The 21,109-nt window shown below is 38.4% G+C and overlaps 1 protein-coding gene across 6 annotated transcripts in view; it reads right to left on the bottom strand.

Annotated features, from left to right (window-relative positions):
- FGF13 (fibroblast growth factor 13) overlaps nucleotides 1–21,109 on the bottom strand; it is a 386,748-nt gene that overhangs the window by 189,787 nt on the left and 175,852 nt on the right. The window contains exon 1 of one of the 6 annotated variants that reach the window (XM_063431994.1): nucleotides 19,196–19,280. The exons of the other annotated variants lie outside the window; for them this stretch is intronic. Within the exon in view, the coding sequence (XP_063288064.1) occupies nucleotides 19,196–19,217 (22 nt within the window). The 5' untranslated portion in view covers nucleotides 19,218–19,280. Of the gene's footprint in view, nucleotides 1–19,195; nucleotides 19,281–21,109 lie in introns of those variants that run through there. 6 annotated transcript variants of the gene reach the window in all.

The following is a 21,109-nucleotide window of genomic DNA, read 5'->3' as shown; positions in this document are numbered from 1 at the left end:
TTTTTGCTCCCAGAACTGAACCAGCATTCCAGGCCATCTAACCCTTTGTGCGGTGTGCTCCAGCTCCCAGGGCTGTGACATACTCTGTACTTGTGCAATATTAAAATTTTATTCGATATTCTCCTGGATTCTCTCTGGGAAATCATTAGTGCACGATTTGAGGTATTGCTAGTTATGTTCTCCTGTTTCACTCTATGGATAGTCTATGAATATCTGACAATATGTTGTAATGCTCTGTTTTGTTAATCAAATCAGATGATTTATGCTGGCAGACAAATACAAATGAGCCAAACAGTACCATCTGGAGAGAGCTTTTTGAGAAATTCTGTCTTAACATTTCTAGAAGCTACATCAGCACTGCTGCTCTAAAGGACTTAATAAGTGGGCTTAGGTGCTCAAAACTATTTTTGCTTATGTCATGTTTAATTTTTAAAGAACAATGAGCACTCTTTTAAATAAACCCCTTGTTAAAACGGTAATGCAAATTAGTATTCTTGTTACGTCTTGTTAGATACTTGTTGTAAATGCATTTTTGAATAACCAGGAATCCAACTTATAAAATAGACAGTGCAACAGTTTATCAACATATATCACTTATCAGCTATGTGTTACCAGCACTATTATTTTCGATAGGTGCCATACTTCACTTTTATAGAGGCAATCAAAGACTGTTAAAGTACTTCTTGTTCCACTCCTCCAGAAATCACGAGTACAATGCATTAACCTTGACAGTGGGGACAAGCAGTACTGAGTACATGGTTGTATTCATGTGCATGTGAGCACACATTTTAAGTGTGTTTGTGTGTGTCTTGTAAGGTTTTGTCTGTGTCATGGAAAGAAGTTAATCTGAGGTCAACTACGCATTTTGCCCACTAATACCATGTTTACCCATGGAAAATTAACCAAATCCTAAATCAGTATTTCTCACCCTTTTTTTTGTCAGGTACCCAACATATGTGCATAACAATTGCCTTAATTTAATTGTAAAATTATCTCTGTGACGGATTATAAAAACTGTTATGTTATATAAAATAAAAATGAGTTCTGCAGCTTTGCAAACCCCCTTAATTCAAAGCTTCCCAGTGTTAAAGGGGTCTTTGTTGTACTGGGGAAGTTAGTGCTGCTACAATAGGCAACTAACTGTGGGCAGTGGCATGAGACTTGATGAGTGTGATGGTTTGCATATTCCAACGTTTGGGGATCTAGTAAAACAGCACAGTGATATGATTTTGCATCCAAACATAAGAGATAAGAAAAACAGTTTGACATCATTCAGTTCCATTGAAAAACATACATTTAAATTGACTGTCCCTTTAAGAATGGTGCGTTAGTTCTGGGAAAATAAACACTGTAATGAAAAAAAACTTCAAAATAATAGGTAGCTCATTGATGTAACTATAACACACACTATATTGGAAGAACAACAAAATATTTTTTTTTTTTAATTTTCAGGAGCTGATATATTGAATAACATTTTCAGCATCTAAAATATCACCTTTGGTACAAACTTTCACTAATAATCTAAGACCTGAAAGTAATTGGATTCAGGTCTTGACCATCTTTAGCTCTCCAGCTAGACATGCAATGAATAGGATGTAGCAGTCACTAGGAATAAAACACTATTGTCATGAAAACCATTAGTATCAAAAGGCTCCGCTGTACCCTTCTCTGTAGCTCAAAGGCTACAATTTTTACATTTACCCTCCTGACTAGAAGAAAATCTTACTGTCCCCTATGACAGCCTGCCATAACATTAAAGGACCACTCTAGTGCCAGGAAAGCATACTCGTTTTCCTGGCACTAGAGTGCCCTGAGGGTGCCCCCACCCTCAGGGACCCCCTCCCGCCCGGCTCTGGAAAGGGGAAAGGGGTTAAATCTTACCTTTTTCCAGCGCTGGGCAGAGAGATCTCCTCCTGCTCTCCTCCTCCGATCCTCCTCTTCTCCTCCCCGTCGGCTGAATGCGCACGCGCGGCAAGAGCTGCGCGCGCATTCAGCCGGTCACATAGGAAAGCATTCATAATGCTTTCCTATGGACGCTGGCGTGCTCTCACTGTGAAAATCACAGTGAGAAGCACGCAAGCGCCTCTAGCGGCTGTCAATGAGACAGCCACTAGAGGACATAGGGGGAAGGCTTAACTAATTGATAAACATAGCAGTTTCTCTGAAACTGCTATGTTTATAAAAAAATTAGTTAACCCTAGCTGGACCTGACACCCATACCACTTCATTAAGCTGAAGTGGTCTGGGTGCCTAGAGTGGTCCTTTAAATAAAAAATATAGCCTATATAAATGCACAGTGTACATAAAGTGGGGTGGCACTCACTAAATAAATCCATATTGCCTGTAGACAAAGGTAGACTATTCCCAATGTGTCAATAATCACGACGAAAGTTGGGCCGGGCACATACAGGTGGGGAAGATATATTTCAAAGCCATGCTGTATCAGGTCCAACTTTCTGCATCATTATGCAAATGTACAGAGCTAAACTCTTACGTTAAAGGCACACTGTAGGCATAAAAACTGATAGACAGACAGACAGACAGACATAAAGATAGATAGATAGATAGATAGATAGATAGACAGATAGACAGACATATATATAGACAGACAGACAGACAGACAGACAGACAGACAGACAGACAGACAGACAGACAGACAGACAGACAGACAGACAGACAGACAGACAGACAGACAGACAGACAGACAGACAGACAGACAGACAGACAGACAGACAGACAGACAGACAGACAGACAGACAGACAGACAGACAGACAGACAGACAGACAGACAGACAGACAGACAGACAGACAGACAGACAGACAGACAGACAGACAGACAGACAGACAGACAGACAGACAGACAGACAGACAGACAGACAGACAGACAGACAGACAGACAGACAGACAGACAGACAGACAGACAGACAGACAGACAGACAGACAGACAGACAGACAGACAGACAGACAGACAGATAGATAGATAGATAGATAGATAGATAGATAGATAGATAGATAGATAGATAGATAGATAGATAGATAGATAGATAGATAGATAGATAGATAGATAGATAGATAGATAGATAGATAGATAGATAGATCACACTCCTGCAGTCTCACTCCTCAATTTAATTTAGGAGTTAAATCATTTTTTTTTCTGTCAATGCAACCCTAACCATACCTCCCCTGATTGTGATTCACACAGCATGAATTAAAAAAAGGTTTCATTTTAAATAAGATGTTCACTTACTTTAGAAGTTTGTATCTAATTTCTATAAATTGAACTTTACTCACACACTCCAGGCGCCAGCAGGGTCTATAAGGATTTTAAAAGAGCTGAAGATAAGATATTCTAAATGAAAAAGACTGTGCAATAAAGGAATTTTTAAGCATTAGATCTCTCTTACAGAAAGCTTTTAGGAAGTCTCTGTAAGTCACATGCAGGGAGGTTTGACTAAGGCTAGATAACCAAAGGCATAATTGAGCAGTGAAACTGCTGGGGTGTGATCTATATACCAAACAGCTTAATTAAGCTAAAGTTATTGTGGTGCCTATAGTATCCCTTTAAACCAGTGGAGTTATCTTGAAAGCAGAATATTACTAGAAGGTTGTAAAAACAGATATTGTTGATGAACATCTAGGGATAACAATGATACCTTTTATGTTTTATTATTATTTTCATTTCTTCGATAAGTTCAAATTAATTGTTTGGTTTATCATTTTTAAGACAAATTGAAACATATGAAATAGCTAAAATATGAGAATGCAGAGAACTCTGAGATGGCACTTTGTTGTGCAATTCATGTATTTTTTATTAATACATGAAATTTCACAATCCATGAAAAATGCTTGTCTACAAGAGATCAATTTTGTATTGGCAGCCTCAGTGTCCATTTAATATTTTTTATTACTTTGTTCTGCTCCACAAAACAATGATTTCATAATGGATAGTACTCATGCACGAGACCCATTACAGTTCAGTCCTTCCTGTTCCTTAAATCTTGGGTCAAAGGAGAGCTGAATTAAGGGTGCCCATGGCCCTAGGCAGGATGCCAGATTCTGCCCCATCCAAGAGCCCTGGGCTGTGTTTCTTTGAATGAAATGCTTACCATCCCTGATGGTCTGTTGATGAAGCTTCCTGAACCACACCAATATTGGGTGCAGAACACTTTAAGAGTGGCTTAATGGTTTCAATGCTTTGAGTCATCAAAACGTGCCAAGGGACCACGAGAGTGCCCTTAAAGTAGTCTGTATCTGGTATTGGTATAGAACACAAAACTCAGACTGTGAAGTGAGGGAATGCAGGGCCAAATAGAGAGATCTCCCTGCCAGCTCAAAGAGGGCCTGCTCAGTGCTGAGGCTCCATGCCCAGACCCCTATGCAGCTGTCTTTGTTGCCTGATGGGTAACCTGGCTCTGGGTCAAATTACTGCACAATAAGAAGTAAAGGTGACACGCATTCATGTGTGTAATGGTGCATGTAACATGTTCAATGGTGCATGGACACAGATACTGTATAGTGATATACATTTGCTCTAATCTGCCCTCAAACATCTTGTAGTTGAGTTGCACCACTGTACACATTTTCAGCTCTCGTTTAACTGCATTTTGAGTTAATTTTATAACCTGATTTCAACAACTCTACTGTGGTTGGAATTTAAATATTTCAAAGAATAAGCTGTGTATGATCTCGGTAGATGAGTGGTTCCAAGTTCTAATTTTTCCTGTAAAATTAGAGATATCCGCTACTTTTTGGAGGAAGGATAATGAGTGTCTCCTGGACACTCATCCATCAAGATCACATAATGATCCCATGTTATTTAAGAATTTAAATCAATAATAGTTGCCTGAAAACAACATTTGGGACCATGAGATAACTATGATAAAATGGTTACAGTTATAGATTATATAAAAATACCAGCTAAAATATTTTATTTAGGGAGGTTGAAAAATAAACATTTGAAAGTTTATATTTAAGATATGGGAGACAGGAGAGAAAGAATATTGGTAGAGTATCCTATGGAGTGGAATAACCTACTGGTTGCAGGAAACAGTAAGGGTACAGTAGAGAACATGCAACCTTAATGTTGATGAGCCAGAGGCACTGACTAGCGCTATCCACAGCCGCTGTACCTGCAGTCTTTACACTGTACCAGCAGTCTTTCTACTAACAACTATCTATCGTGAGCAGTTTAATTAACTAGTAAGTCAGGGTCTCTATTCTAGCTATACTTCTCAGGATGTTGGAAGGAGGTTTTATCCTATTGCAGTGGGAATGTTAGGCATTACTTTTAAGGGGTGCTCTCGAAAATGCAAATTTTTAGGGTTTATCTTAGGGTTTTTCCCTTACTTCGCAGATATCCAAGGTATTTCTTCAGCTTCGTACAGCATTATGGGTGACTATTTTTACCATATCATCACCTATTAAGCCTCTCTCCCTCTCCTTGCAGATATTCCTTATACGATAAGGATTCTAGATAGGGATCCCTCATTGACTCTAGCTCACTTTACTGAGACTTCATTCTTGTTTTATTAATTAGTAGGCATTTATCGTCTTCAGCTACAAGTGGGCTCTCTTTACCCGACTTTTTGTCTTTAACTATAGCTACCACGCACAATTTAGACAGTAGTCCCCACTACAAATGTTTTGGTCAAAATTGTGACATATCCCAGACCAGTGTTGGTTAATACCTGGCTGGGACTCCCAGATACTACTGGGCACTCTGTACCATACTTATTGTCTTAAAACTGCAGCTACTATGCACAGTTTAGACAATAATCCTCACCATGCATTTTATTTCAACTTGCCGCTAATCCCAGACAAGTGTTGGAAACACCTTGCTGCGACTCCAAGATAATCTGGATGATGACTCTCACCAGTTTTATTCAGCTCAACTTGCTGAGACTTCTTTCGTTTTCTACTATTTAGTAGGCATTCATGTCATTAGCTACAGCTATCACGCACAGTTTAGACAATAATCCCCACTATTAATTGTGTTTCAATTTGCTGCTAATCCCAGACAAGTGTTAGATACATATTCCTGTGGCCCCCCAGATACAAGTAAGCTCTCTTTACCAGACTTTTTGTCTTTAACTACAGCATCCACGCACAGTTTAGACAAAAATAATCCCCACTACAAATTTTTGTATCTAAATTGCGACATATCCCAGACCAGTGTTGGTAAATACCTGGTTGGGACTCCCAGATACTACTGGGCACTCTGTACCCTACTTATTGTCTTAAAACTACAGCTCCAAAGCACAGTTTAGACAATAGTCCCCTCACGTATGTGCGGTACTTTATGTAAGTCTCAGACAAGTGCTGATTTTATTCTATTCTATTTGAACGTTGACTTAGTTTTTACATATTAGAAATGTATCATTAAAAGTTCAGTTTTAATATTCACGCATTAAGGTTGCACGTTAAGTTCTCCACTGTACTGTACCCTTACTGTTTCCTGCAACCAGTAGGGTACTCTACCAATATCCTTTCTCTCCCGTTCCCCTCACACCTTTGTGCATTATTAGTGAATCAATTTCACTAGGGGTTAACCCTCGACTCAGGAGTTGAGCTACTGCATACCTTCTATCTTTATGTTTTTATACTGTAACTAAATCCCAATTATTTTTGACTAAGTCACAAAAAAATATGTGAGTTTTGAAGATGTTTAGTGAGTGAGTGATCGTGCTCTGGATCATCTATATATAATACACATACACAAAATTGCACATGACTAATCTAAATTAACTAGTGAATTGCCAATGCCCTCATTTCAGCTGTGCCTTTTATACCCACCATTCATTTGTTTTGCGACAGCAGAATGCAGTGTAAATAAACTCATTATTTTGTATCTTCTTGTTGACATGTTGAATATATTAGTGTCCTTATCTGCTGCTGGGATCTCAGATGAAAGAATGAGAGCAATGATCTATCAGGTGGTATAATTTGTAATAGGCTCTGATGACATTTAATAAAACAAGACTGAAGAATAAATCAATTTCTGTGACATTTTGAATACTTTGCAGTTTTTTTTTATACCAATCCTCAATCTAGTGCAATCCTTTTCAAATACAGAATCAGCTGTGTAGCAGAAATACAAATGCAAGCAAATCTGATATAAATACATACAATTTTAAACTATGTAAAGCAGCAGGGATATGTAGCCTACAGCAGCTGCCAAATAATGAATAATCTCACAATGATCTGCCTCTTAGCTTTGGGATTTGGAAATCACATTTATTCTATTTTTTAAAGAACTACTTCAATTTATAAATTAAGGAGTGCTTACTGACATCATAAGAATATATCTAGAATTTATTATAATCAATGATAAAATAGCGGGTATAAATTCCTCCCTGGCTTATGATGTTCTCGCTTCCGAACCCTGTACTATCTTTAGAAGTAAGGGATACACCAAAAACGTATCTTGATCGATGACAGACAAGTTCCAAATCTGGACACTCTTACTAAATCCAAGATTGGTAAGAGGTCCTGCTCAAGGAAAATGTTTACTACTTAAGGTTAAGTGTCAAATACTTTTGTTGACTATGATGCATGTGGTTAGGGCATATACATTGGGCTTAAGGGATAGGGGTTAGGGGTTATGGTTTGCTGGATAGGGTTTCAGAGTTAGGGTTAGGAGTTAGAGGTTAAGGTTAGGAGTTAGGGTGAGGTGTTAGGGTTAAGGGTTACTTCTCAGGCTATAATTAAACTATACGGAATCGACATTCAACAACTGGCAACATTATTTAGATGTATACGCAACATTAATTAGATGTATTATCTGCTTATAGATATTTTTGTGACCTCCATCATTTTATTATTCTCTCCCGCAGCTGTTTCCATATGAGAATAATGTGGTGTCCTAAGATATGAAGAATGAGTGTCTGCTATACTATTCTCTTTTCTCTGTGCGTCTGTCTCATTGGGATACAGGCTTAGACAGGGACCCAGTGGGCCAGTGAGGGGGGCCTCCTTGAGCTGACAGGGAGATAAATAGATTTCACTGTTTGGCCCTGTGCCCCCTCACTGTGTTGAGGAAACATTGTGGTCTTGACATCAATCGTCATCATCAAAGCTCACCATCCATTGGACAACCATGGATAAGTAAGCAGGAGGGGGGCAAAACACACACTTTCAGACACTACACACACACACAACACTCAGCCACACTCAAGCTAACCTACACACACATAAAACACTCTTCCACAAACAAAATTCAGACACAACAAACACAGCACTCTACTAACACATACAGGCACACTCAGCTTCACCCCTCCCACATGAGCTCTCAGACACATCTGTAACACACAACACTCAACCACTACACACACTCTTATACATACACACACAACACTCTTTCTTTAACACTCAACACTCAACAACCATGTACAAATACAACACTGACAAAAGCCAAGCCTAGGTCTCCTGAAGAGGGATCCAATCTGGCATCCTGCCTAGGGCCCTGGCCAACTTTAATCTGGCACTGGAAGTAGGGGAAATTAAACGAGTGGTATAAAACTGTACAAACAATTCTTGGGTGGCAACCCAACTCTGACACCATCATGATAGAATTTGGTTATCAGTGAAAAATCAGGAAAACAGGCTCCTCATCTTTATACTCAAAGCAGATTATCATTGTTTCTGGATCCTCCTACTAACGAGATTATAAGCCAATGGTGCCCAAATATAAATCACCAGATATTTTAAAAATACAACTTCCATGATGCTTTGCCATCCTAAAAGCATTCTAAAGGAATGCAAAGCATCATGGAAGTTGCAGTTCTACAGCACCTGGAAATCTACCTTTTGGGCCCCTTGCTATAGTCTATAAAGGCATCCAGAGAATGCTGATCCACCAAGGAGAACTCTACTGATGAATTCATTGCTTTCTTTCATGATTCAATTAAATCATTTCTATTTGACACATTTTCACTCTGAGACATTTACAGCAATTAACTTCTATGTAAGTGTAAGTCTTTTTAAGTTATATTTCAATTTAAGCTTGTCATAGCTTTGGGGGGATGGGCCTCTCTAAATTGGTTTTCTACATTATAAGCCCCAGGAATATCAATTGAGCTGCCCCTGAATCATTCTCATATGTTTTTGTTCCTCATATACCAGCTACCATATTCTGTAAAAGATAGTAATGGTTTTAAAAATCGACATTTTGAAGTTCAAGAGCAAGAAGATTAATTGTGCAAAGATTTTCAGGATACAATTTTTTGTTGACATAAAGTAACACAGTTGAACAATTATTGCACTCTCAGTTCATTCAAATTAATGCCAACTAAGTTGTAGTATAACTCTACCATTTCTTAAAATTCTCCTTATTTTTACTAATTGGGTCTATTTCAAGCATACTTTGAAATATGTTGGCTCACTCTTTAACTGCTTGGCTGCGTTATCTGTCATCACGTTGACAACAGTTTAGTTCTGCACTTCACATTTTACAGTGCGTAGCCTTCATGGCTGACCTTTGAAAATCTCCTTCAGCCCTTCCCCCTAGACAGCCACTCCGCACCCACCTACAAAGCTTCTGCAGAAAGATAATGTCACTAATTAATGACTATCCCCTGCAAAAAATATATACAGCATGCACAAAGCATGATAATTAGGCCTACACACATAACCCTGCATTTCTGCAGCAACAGAGAACTGCATATGTATTTTATGGACACTTCCCAGAATTTAGAAAAACAAAGCAATTAGTACAAGAAACTGATATTTTAAAGCGAAGTGCAATGATTCTTAATTAAAGGGACACGTGAGACAGGAAGATCGGATACAGAAAATGCATTCAAAATACTCAAGTTAAAGTGATAAACCAAAATACAATAACTTTTAAAGGAACACTGTAGTGTTAGAAATGAAAAGTCTTAACAATATAGTGCTCTCTGCCCCTATCAGCCACAGCTGCAAATAAAGGGCTAAAAACCCATTCTTCACATACTTGATTTTAGTGCCAATATCCCTCAGCTCCTCCTCCACTGATTCCACAGCGATTTGGGAAACTAACGTGCATGCACAGTGAGCACCACATAAACATTAAGCCTTCCAAAAAGGAAAGCATTGCATCAATGCTATTCTATAGGGTTTCTCAAGATGCTGGGTGTCCTCATGCAAAGAGCGGAGTTAAACTCTATAAAAATGTAAAAAGCACCTCTAATGGCTGTGTGGTCTTAAACCTGCAATGTAAACATTCCAGTTTCTCTAAAACTACAGTGTTTGCAGGTGCATGGTCAAAGGGACAGGAACAATGCATCCAGACCACTTCAATCAGATGAAGTGGTCTGGGTGCCTATTGTGTCCCTTTAAATCTCTCTTACACTAGCACCTGACAGAGATCTATCTGCCTAAGAAGAGGCTTCTACCTTTATGAATCATGGTATTTTTCCTACACTGTAAATCCCTATCTGTCAGAGGATAATAGGATATGTAATGTAATCCTTAGCCATAGTTCCACTCATCAAACAGGATAAACACGTAAGCCGATAGCGGCCATCAGTTTATACACAGCCCTGTTCACAGTTATATGAACCTGACGGTGTGCATCAGGCTCCTGAACTGCCAAACATGCACGCATGCAGCTACAGCAGATCTTAGTGCTTAGAGTGTCCCTTTAAAATCCATTGTCTGATATTTATTGATACTTTTGCCGGGGAGATGTTAACACTGTAGAAATGGTCATAATCCCACCATCCTGATACTTCTCAACAGCAGTTTTACCATTAACAGAACAGTGCAACAGAACCAAATACTTTAAATTAAAAACACAGTTTTAAATTATCACAATCCTTTCGAAAAAGACACTTTAAGAGAACTCTTATACACATTATTTCCAATTCTGAAATTTTATTTGTTTTATTATATTGTCATGTCCATCCTGCCCCTCCCTCCCCCCCACCCCCCCCCCAGCTAACCTATTTTTTTTTATGTGTGTGTGTGTTTTTTAATCATTTTAATTTAATATATTTTTTAATAATATATGTTTTTCAAGTTAAACATAAGGAGAAGTGGGAACTTGTATGTATAACCTGCTGGTTGACAAAAGTTGTCAAATGGTGGAGTTCTTGTTTAGCTCCACATCCATTGTCAATTAAATCCTCAAGAATTCCTTCTACTGTTTTCCAAGTGAATTGGGATGTACCACTTGCCCACCACTGCTGTAACCTTTCTTATATTTGTAAACATTTTAATTCATGTATTCAATATAAGATTCATTAAAGATAAAAGTAATAGGCAGAGTGCAGGTTAGCCCAACATTCTCAGCCTACCCTTATTGCCTCGACAATGTGGCAGAGGCAAAGACAGAGGGGTTGGCTATAGGTGCTGAGAAGAGCCATGTTTTTGTCCATTCCAAAACAGTTTTGAGAGAATAACCGGGGATAACAGATGAGTAGTACCATAGCCACTGCAACAAGCCACTTTAATTTTCTCTCATTACCATTTCTACCATATGTTCATCTAATACTTTTAAGCAGTATTAAGTGGCAACCAGACTTAATATTAAAATGCCTGATTATTAATATTTTTTTGTGGGGGGAGAAGGGGGTTTATTTCTAAATTGCTTTTTTTTTTTCCATCAGTGCATTTCAATTATAAACAGCTGTTATAAATAAGGAACACGTTTAATCAATGTTGTTACGTAATGGCTAAAAATAAAATATCAGCAACTCCAAGTGGTTGAAATGCTATTAAAATGAAATGATGAAAAGAAAATGATTGAAAAAAAGACTTCAATATCTATTAAGGTAATTTAAATGTGTGTATATAAAAAATACTTCAACAGATGCCTGCAATCCATTTGTTTTCATGCATACAGATCCCGCCAGGAGTGATGCGCAATGCTCACAGTTACAAATTACAGATATGCTTTTCCTTAAGTTAGAATTTTCCAAAGGCCCTAACCATTCAAGCATTTGGCAGTCTCTCACTTAGTTTAATCCCCCTAGGCACCTTATGCTTAGTAAGATATCTAAACTGAACTCCTAAAAATGTTTATCGGAAGCAAACCATATTTTAAAACGGAATTTTAATTCTACGCATTTTACCAAAATAGCATCAGAATACAAAAAAATGCTATGCACCAGTTTTTAATGAAGACGAAAAGTCAACACAACAGACGGCTCAGTTACTGCTGGAAAAAAATCTTATGTTATTTACGAAATATAACAACCATAAAGATAGGCACATGTTTGTATTAAAAATAAAAATTCAAAACAAAGATAAAGGAAATATGTTAAAGGGGCACTCATAGCACCAATACAGTTTATGGTAGTGTTAATCAACTATTCCGCAGGGGTATGAAACCTTTGGCACTCCAGATGTTGTGAACTTCTTCTCCAATAATGCTCTCACAGTCATAATTCTGGCAAAGCATCAGGGGAGATGTAGTTCACAACATCTGAAGTGCCTACCCTTGAAAAGTAGGGCCTGTCGCTCTAAATTGAGTCAAACGGATTTCGAGTGTAAAAAATCAGGGATCTCCCAGCACATAAAACCCAGCACCTTTGCTACATCTCTGCTAAAGTGGACCTCTCTGCATCTCCCCATACAATGAGCAGGATAAACAGGCAATCGTTATAGCCTGTGTTAAAGGGGAACTGTCATTTGTCTGAAAATTACAGTATTGAACAAAGCATTGAGAACCACGTAGCTGTGTTAACCAGGCAAACACTGTATATGAAAATGAGACATGGAAACATTGTTTATATGCTGTATGGACTGTTGGTAAAGGACAGATCTGATAGCAATGATAGACAGGGAAATAAGATAAAAGTATCCCGTTGCAGGATAAAGACTTTACTGAGTGAATTATTTAGATTATTCGTTAAATGTCGAGTTTGTGCATCAAAAACGACACTTTTGGTTGTTATGTCCCCATGGTCACTGCCTTAACTTGCCCTTGGACTCAAATTTGCAAAGTGCCCTGAATATGACTAGACGTAACACATTAGGGTAATTTGCTGAAGTGAGAATTCAAAGTGAATTTTAAATGTAAGTCCAAAGTAGCCGAATGGAAAGCATAGGAGGCTTAGAGAATGTTTTCAGTTTTGCTATTTGTGCCTTGAATTTGAAGTCCACTTTGAATTTACACTTTAGTAATTATACACGCCCATATTCACACATTAATTGAGAAATATTCTCGGGTATGTTAAACCATGAAATCACTGGATACAAGCACTAATTATGTCTAACAGAGGACAGTAATGTCAGAATGCTATACAGAACGGGTGAACAGTGGGAAAATTGAGCCAGTGAATAGAATCAGTTTTCTATGGCTGTTAATACTCATGGTATTATCACAGTATGTCATACATGTTAAGGATTCCATGCTCTGCCACCTGCACAGTTTTATGGTATAAACATATTTATGTAAACCACCAAAGATGGAGATCTGCTCCGCCCGTATATTGCAGACAAACATGGGAGCTGGAGTCCACAGTTATCTATGGGCACACAGTTCAACACCAGTGATCAGAATGACCCATATATCTCGCTGTTTGCTTTCCTATCACTGGAAACAAAAAATAAACAGTTTTAAAGGACCACTCTAGGCACCCAGACCACTTCAGCTTAATGAAGTGGTATGGGTGCCAGGTCCAGCTAGGGTTAACTAATTTTTTTATAAACATAGCAGTTTCAGAGAAACCTCTATGTTTATCAATTAGTTAAGCCTTCCCCTTTTTCCTCTAGTGGCTGTCTCACTGACAGCCGCTAGAGGCGCTTGCGTGATTCTCACTGTGAAAATCACAGTGAGAGCACGCAAGCGTCCATAGGAAAGCATTATGAATGCTTTCCTATGTGACCGGCTGAATGCGCGCGCAGCTCTTGCCGCGCGTGCGCATTCAGCCGACGGGGAGGAACGGAGGCGGAGAGGAGGAGGAGAGCTCCCCGCCCAGCGCTGGAAAAAGGTAAGTTTTAACCCTTTTCCCCTTTCGAGAGCTGGGCGGGAGGGGGTCCCTGAGGGTGGGGGCACCCTCAGGGCACTCTAGTGCCAGGAAAACGAGTATGCTTTCCTGGCACTAGAGTGGTCCTTTAAGTAGAATAAGTAACTGTGTTCACATTAATGTCTTACTTGTCTTTTCTCCTGTTTCTGCCAGAGGGACAAAAGTAATAATAATATCTAAGTGTTTAACTAGCAAAGATAAATTCAGATATTCTCGTTTCTGTTGCGGTCGCCGGCCCGCCGAGTCACACGGCCGTGCCCGACCGGCACAGCCTCGCCGACAACATGAGCTTACCTGCTCGTCGGCGAGCCGGCAACCGCTCCCCCAGGTCTTCCGGGCATCGCGCCCAAATCCAAGATGGCGCCGACCGCGTGGTCGCGTCCATCTCTAGCTCCGCCCCCGAAAATTATACTAACGTGTGCGTGACGTCACAACGTCAACGCACACGCACGTTTTGGGGTCAGAGGTCGCCCTCTGACCAATCAGAGCATAGAGAGGGATATTTAAATCCCTAACTCACCCCAGTACCTTGCCTTGTCGTGGTTTCCGTTTCCTGGTTTCCTGAGAGTGCTCTATATTCGTGTATCTGATTTCCTGGTATCCTGATCTTGGCTTTTCCCTGGTTATTCTGAATTCTGGTTTCCCTGACTTGGCTTGTGTTTACGGTATTGTGTATTTTCTGGCTTCCTTGACCTCGGCTTTCCCTTTGACCATTCTCTGTCTCTAGCATATTAGTCCGGCCATTCTAAGGTCCGGTTTACGCTCTGTCCTTTTATTTTTTCCTTTCCTTGTTTATGTATATGTTTACATAGTTTCTGCGTGCTGGACCACACTAGTAGTCGTGACAGTTTCCAAGTACGTCCTGGGGATCTGTTTAATGGGAATTATAGTGCCAAAAAAAAAAACTTGTTTTCCTGGCACTATAGCTTCCCCCTCTATCAAGGCATATAAACATCTACAGGACAGGACATGCTACTGTGTGTCAAGCTTGGTAAAAAAAAAAAAAATAAGTGAAGACTGGAGTCATCTCAAAGTTAAAACAATTGAAATGATGTTATTTTTCTGCAGACTTTAAATAATATACATATTACTTATTTTATCATATCACAGCATGCAGAATACAAGAATGCAACAGGGTCATTTTAAAAGATTTAGTCTGGTGCTGAAAAGCAATTTATACTTATATCCATCATTTTGAATAGCTTTTAAAAGAAAAATGAAATCATTAGGTACTGCTCATAAATTAATTGCATGAAAGGTGTCAGGCTGCATACGTTGCATGTATGGTGAGTCTGCCTTTTGTCTAGATCAGTGGTTCCCAAACTGTGTGCCACGGTGCCCTGGGCACCCATGATTATAGCACCGGGGAAACATTACTGCTCAACAGCAGGACCGGTCGAGTGCCACGGTCCATTAAGACCGCGAACGGGCCCATTAAGTCCATTAAGACAGCACGGTAGGAGGCAGCCGCAGCATGAGGGGAGAGGAGCATGAAGAGCTCCAGACTGCTCAGTCCCACTGCAGCAGGACTCCAAGCCACCCTCCTGGCACATAAGGTAAGCTAATAGGAGGGTGGCTGGAGATATAAAAAAAAATCACTTGTGTGTGTGTGTGTGTGTGTGTGAGTGTGCGTTTCTGTGTGTGTTTGAGTGTATGTGTATGAGTGTGTGTATGTGTGTGAGTATGAGTATGAGTATGTGTGAGTGTGTGTATGTGTATGGGTGTGTGTATGGGTTTGAGTGTGTGTGTGTGTGGTTGTGTGTTTGTGTGTGTGTGTGTTTGAGTGTATGAGTATGAGTGTGTGTGTGTGTGTGTGTATTTGAGTGTATGAGTATGAGTGTGTGTATGTGTGTGAGTGTGCGTATGTGTATGGGTGTGTGTATGAGTTTAAGTGTGTGTATGAGTGTGTGTGAGTGTGTGTGTGAGGTGTATGTGTGTGTGTGTGAGTATGAGTGTTTGTATGTATATGAGTGTGAGTGTTTGAATGTGTATGAGTGTGAGGTATGAGTGTGTATATGTGTATGAGTATGTGTTTGGGTATGGTGTGTGTGTGTCAGGGTGTGCATCTGTGTCTGTATATATGTCAGTGTGCTTCTGTGTCTGTGTGCGCACACACATCTGTGTATGTGCATCTGTGTGTCAGTGTCTGTGTTTTTATGTCAGTGTGTACCTGTGTCATGGTGTGGGCATGTATCAATGTTTGTGTGTGTCAGGGAGCATGTGTGTATGTGTTGGTATGTATCTATATGTGTGTATGTGTCTGTGTCTATATGAATTTGTGTGTATGTGTTGGTGTATTTATATGCATCTGTATGTATGTATGTGCATACATCCAAGCAGTCAAACATCAGCACAACATACAAGCACACTCCTGCAATCTAACACAAATATTACATACAAACACACCCCTGCATTCAAACTAAAAAAAATATACAAACACACCCCTTCACTAAAACACAAATACTTACACACCCCTGTATTAAAACACAATGAATGTATACAAGCATCCCTTCAAACACAAACACTATAGCACCAGCAAATGCGGCAGCGATGTACAGATATACAACCTAGAATTTTTGACTTGGGGTGCCTTGGAAAAATACTGAAATATTAAGGGCGCCTTAAACCTAAAAAGTTTGTGAAACACTGGTCTAGATGATGACTCAAAAAAAGTCAATTGCATATCTTGGGCATGTAAAATCTGAATATTTATCAAATCAAAATAAAAAAATTAAAAATTAATTGTCACAGAATGCATGCTTTTTTTATTTTCCTGTGCGAAGAATCATAATCATTAGTTTAATGTATTCATTTTAAAAAATGTATATAAAAACAGTGAAAAACTGACAACCTTTGGCGTATGGGGCAAGTACAAATGGATGGAACAAAGATCTGGGAATTATCTCAGTGAGCAGTCTTAGAATGGATTGAGATCATGCCCCACTAGTCCAAGCAGTAACCAAAACTCATGTGCAATTCCTGCCTACTGCTTCAGTCCTGCAGTACTCTGTCAACAAGTGTCTCAATACACCTATCCTAGAAAACTAGTGTTCTGAAACTGGGTCACTACTAAAAGTGTATTCTAGAGACCCTACGGTCAACTGCCCCTTTACCATCACTCCACTGCCTATATGGCATATGCTTTTACATTAGTATTTTTACGATAATGGATATATGATACTATATTGCTAATTGGCAACCGAATGGTGATTTATGGTGTATAATTACATGGTGTATAGTCTGGGAAGGGTTTTTTGACAATGTTTATGCTGTTTTTGATTATCTTGTTTTTTTTGGTTTATTTTTTTTTTTTCTGTTTTTTTGTGTGCGAGGAGCCCAAAAATATACTTGGGCTCAAATTGAACAAATTCTCCAGCTAAGCTTAGTGTCATCATCCACGACCTTGTTAAGTTTAATACCAAAATTTAGATGTGTCAAAAATGACATTTGGTTGAAAGGGAAACAATGAAGCACAATGACGTCAATACAACACTGTTTGAACTTACTGCAAAGAATCTTGAAATTCTTAGTAATGTTTTACATAAATGCATCAGTAGTGGGCTACAAGCTATTTGTGGCACAATACGCTAATGCTCACCAGCCACTGAGTAGTTACTTGGCATGTTTTATATTTAATATGTACTTTCATATTAAAATACAAAATGTGCGTAAATATTATCTCATCTTTTTTACTGAATGTATTTTCTTGGTGTTTTGCTTTTGTTAAGAGGGCACTTTCACAAGCTCAATGTATACAATAAATAAAATAATAATGAAAAATGCTGACGGTGATAAGAGTTTTAAACGAGCAGTGACTACACTGCCTCAGGCTGCCTCTATAAAAATGTTCTATTTTTAAGAATTTCAACTACTGCTGAATATATGCTTGGATCAAAAACAAGTATGGTTTTAAGCCAAGTGTTGTCTATTTTAAAACAGCTTGTTTACATTGTATGTGAATGGCATAATCTAGAACGTGAAGGATTTCACAGATCAGCACAGCGCACTGGAGAGATTCAGCCAATTTTTCCGCCTAGTGCAGATCCTATCCACTGATGGGATTAATAAAATATCCCACGGCATTAGTGATGTATCATATATTGGTTTTATGGAAGAATATGAAAAAACGATGCAACGTTAGGAAATTGGACATTACAAAGTGGGTAAAAAGGTTTAATTATTAACACCCAAGCCCTTTTATTATGTTTTCCATGTCCATCTGGTCTCAAAGAACTTTAACGAAATATAGTACAAAACAGATATAACAAACAATTAAAGGTATTTTATGTTGCTGCAAGTCTTATGTAATGAGTTCAAATATACAGTAATGCAAGGTATTTTATGTTGTAGATAGATAGATAGGTAGATAGATAGATAGATAGATAGATAGGTAGTTAGGTAGGTAGATAGATAGATAGATAGATAGATAGATAGATAGATAGATAGATAGATAGATATATAGATAGATAGGTAGGTAGGTAGGTAGGTAGGTAGATAGATAGGTAGGTAGATAGACAGACAGACAGACAGACAGACAGATAGATAGATAATATATATAATATAATACATTTACACACACCCATAACCAATCATTTGATATTCATTGCTATGCCCTTGCTATTCAACTTTGCTCTTGACTGTGATGTTGTCTATATTTTGTAATATAATAATATACATATTATATACTTGCCTGTGATATTGTCCCAATTTTCTACAAAGGCAGAAAACGTTCAATCCAACTGAAAATTAGCACTGGAACATTACAGACCAACAACAACATTTGTTACAGGAACAAGCACAGTAATGTAGAATAGTTGCTATTATTCCAATATGCAAATTGTCAGCAATGCTTGGAATTTTTACAGCAATGTTCCTAACATGCTAAAATATTTATAAACCGTGTCTGGGTGAATTCTGCTTTTTCAAACAGTCCATGCCCTTGCACAAATATATATGTAGATCAAAAATAGGTATATATGTATATTTAAGAGGGAGAAATAAACACACATTCACACAAACATAGATAGATAGATAGATTGATCGATCGATTGATCGATCGATAGAGAAATATATACATACATACTTACATTTACATATATAGAATGCATATATATGTACTTCTAAAAATAAACCAGATTTACTAGGGGGATCAATGGAAACTTTGAATGTTTTTTTTTTTTTTTTGGGGGGGGGTGTATACAAACTGATATCATTGACTTGACTTTTTTAGAAAATGGGAAACTCACCTACGGTATGTTCTGTCTTCATATCTGTTTAGAACGCAGTAAACATTGTGTGGAGACAGGGACAGAGTTATGAGATCCTTATAAAGATACACACACCGGTCAACTGACAAGCTACAGAGTGAGCTTTTTTAACTATCAGGGCCGCTTCAGGCAGCTGTTGGAGAATGTCAGCATGTAAGGCTGTGTCCTGGCTCGCAACACAGTTTCATTTTTTACTTATTGTGTTTGTTGGGTTAATACACTAAACTGGGAGCTATGGAGAAATAACAAGCAATTTGCTAATTTTAGGTCAAAAAAGGCAAATAGGAAAATAAATGGAATGTTTTTGCAGTTCCTTGATCAATATTAAAAATTTCCTTATTTAGTGAATAAAGACTTCATGTAATAATGTGATCTGACTATATGGAATATTAACCCCTGATACAAAAAAAAATGTGTTGCTGTACAGGTACATCATTTTATATTTCTCCTTTTCTCTCATTTGTTTTTAAATAAGCCACCTCTCTGAGTCAATTATTCCAAAATAGAAATACAGCCTTGCCACGATATATAGGCTGTATTTGGATTTAAATACTGTTTGGGGTCATATGATCTGTTACTGAATGTGATGTTTTAGTTTGCAGGTGTTGAGCGCACAGAATACCTATTATGATACCGTGCAGATGAAAAACTACAGGGGTAACATAGTAAATGTGTCTGGTGCTCTGTGTAAGTCCCCAGACACCCATTGCTTTTGACTTCCTTCATTATAATTGCAAGATACAATGATATATTCTCTCCTCAAAGTAAATACCAGGTGGGAAGAGCTCTGTATGATTCTCTCATAAACAAATATCTTGCTACCGCTGCATCACTGTGCACTGGTAACTATGCAGGAGAGATTTCTGTTATAGGTAAAACGGATATCTGTTTATTTTGTCATCACAATATAGGCAGAGTTGCATGCAAAAATCTTTCAGGCATAGGCCTTACCAAAGCTTTATGCAGCACCTAATGTCACGAGTTATACATTTTGAGATATCACTTGAATACTTAAAACAACTAGGCACACATCATGCTTGATAAGAGGATGTTCAGTGACAAGAATATCTCTTATTAAAGGGACACTCTAGGCACTAGAACCATTGCATCTCATTGAATTGTTGACAGTGCCTTGTGTCCCCTGGCACAGTCTTTCCATTCTGTGTTAAACCATTTTTAGACTATTTAACACTAAATAAAGGTCCGTGGCCACTTACAGCCCAGCCTCTGTTGGAGGTATGGCAAAGACAGAGATTACACTCTACATTTAATACATACCAATTCATAACAGTAATGGGCACTGTGATAGGCTGAAAGCAGTCAGCTGACACTCTCAGCCAATTACAGCTGCCAATTGCTGCTCGGGCTAATACTTTCTCATTAGCACAAGCAGAACAGAGAGATGGGTAGCTTGGGACTCTTGATTTAACAAAAACATTTAAAAAAAGTTTAATGCTGAATTAAAGGATGGTTCCAGGGGATTCAATATGCTATAAACATTTTAATAATATGATGCAGTTGCAGTGCTTTCAGAGCCCATTAATAAACAACTTGAGAACATATAGTTAATTAAGATCCAAATAGACCAAGACACACAGAAACAGCAAAACAGCAAAAAGTATTTTCTTCAATGGCAGGGTGATCTTAAAAGTGAATTGCTTACTGGGGTGATGTGTGCAGCAGAAGTAAGTAAAACACACATTTACCCCTATTGCATTCTCAGATGGTATGATCCACCACCTTTGCAACATGCTCCATGAACCCATTGTTTTCCCATGAGGTTTAATAATGCAGTGCATGAGGAGAATTGTGGGATATTTCTAATATGCATTAAACAGGCTGTGCAAAAACAGTGTTACATTGGATACAGATTAATATTTTTAAAAAGGAGTT

The sequence above is a fragment of the Pelobates fuscus genome, chromosome 9 (assembly GCF_036172605.1).
Source record: "Pelobates fuscus isolate aPelFus1 chromosome 9, aPelFus1.pri, whole genome shotgun sequence".
Taxonomy (NCBI): Eukaryota; Metazoa; Chordata; class Amphibia; order Anura; family Pelobatidae; genus Pelobates; species Pelobates fuscus.
This window is presented reverse-complemented; position numbering and strand designations above follow the sequence as displayed.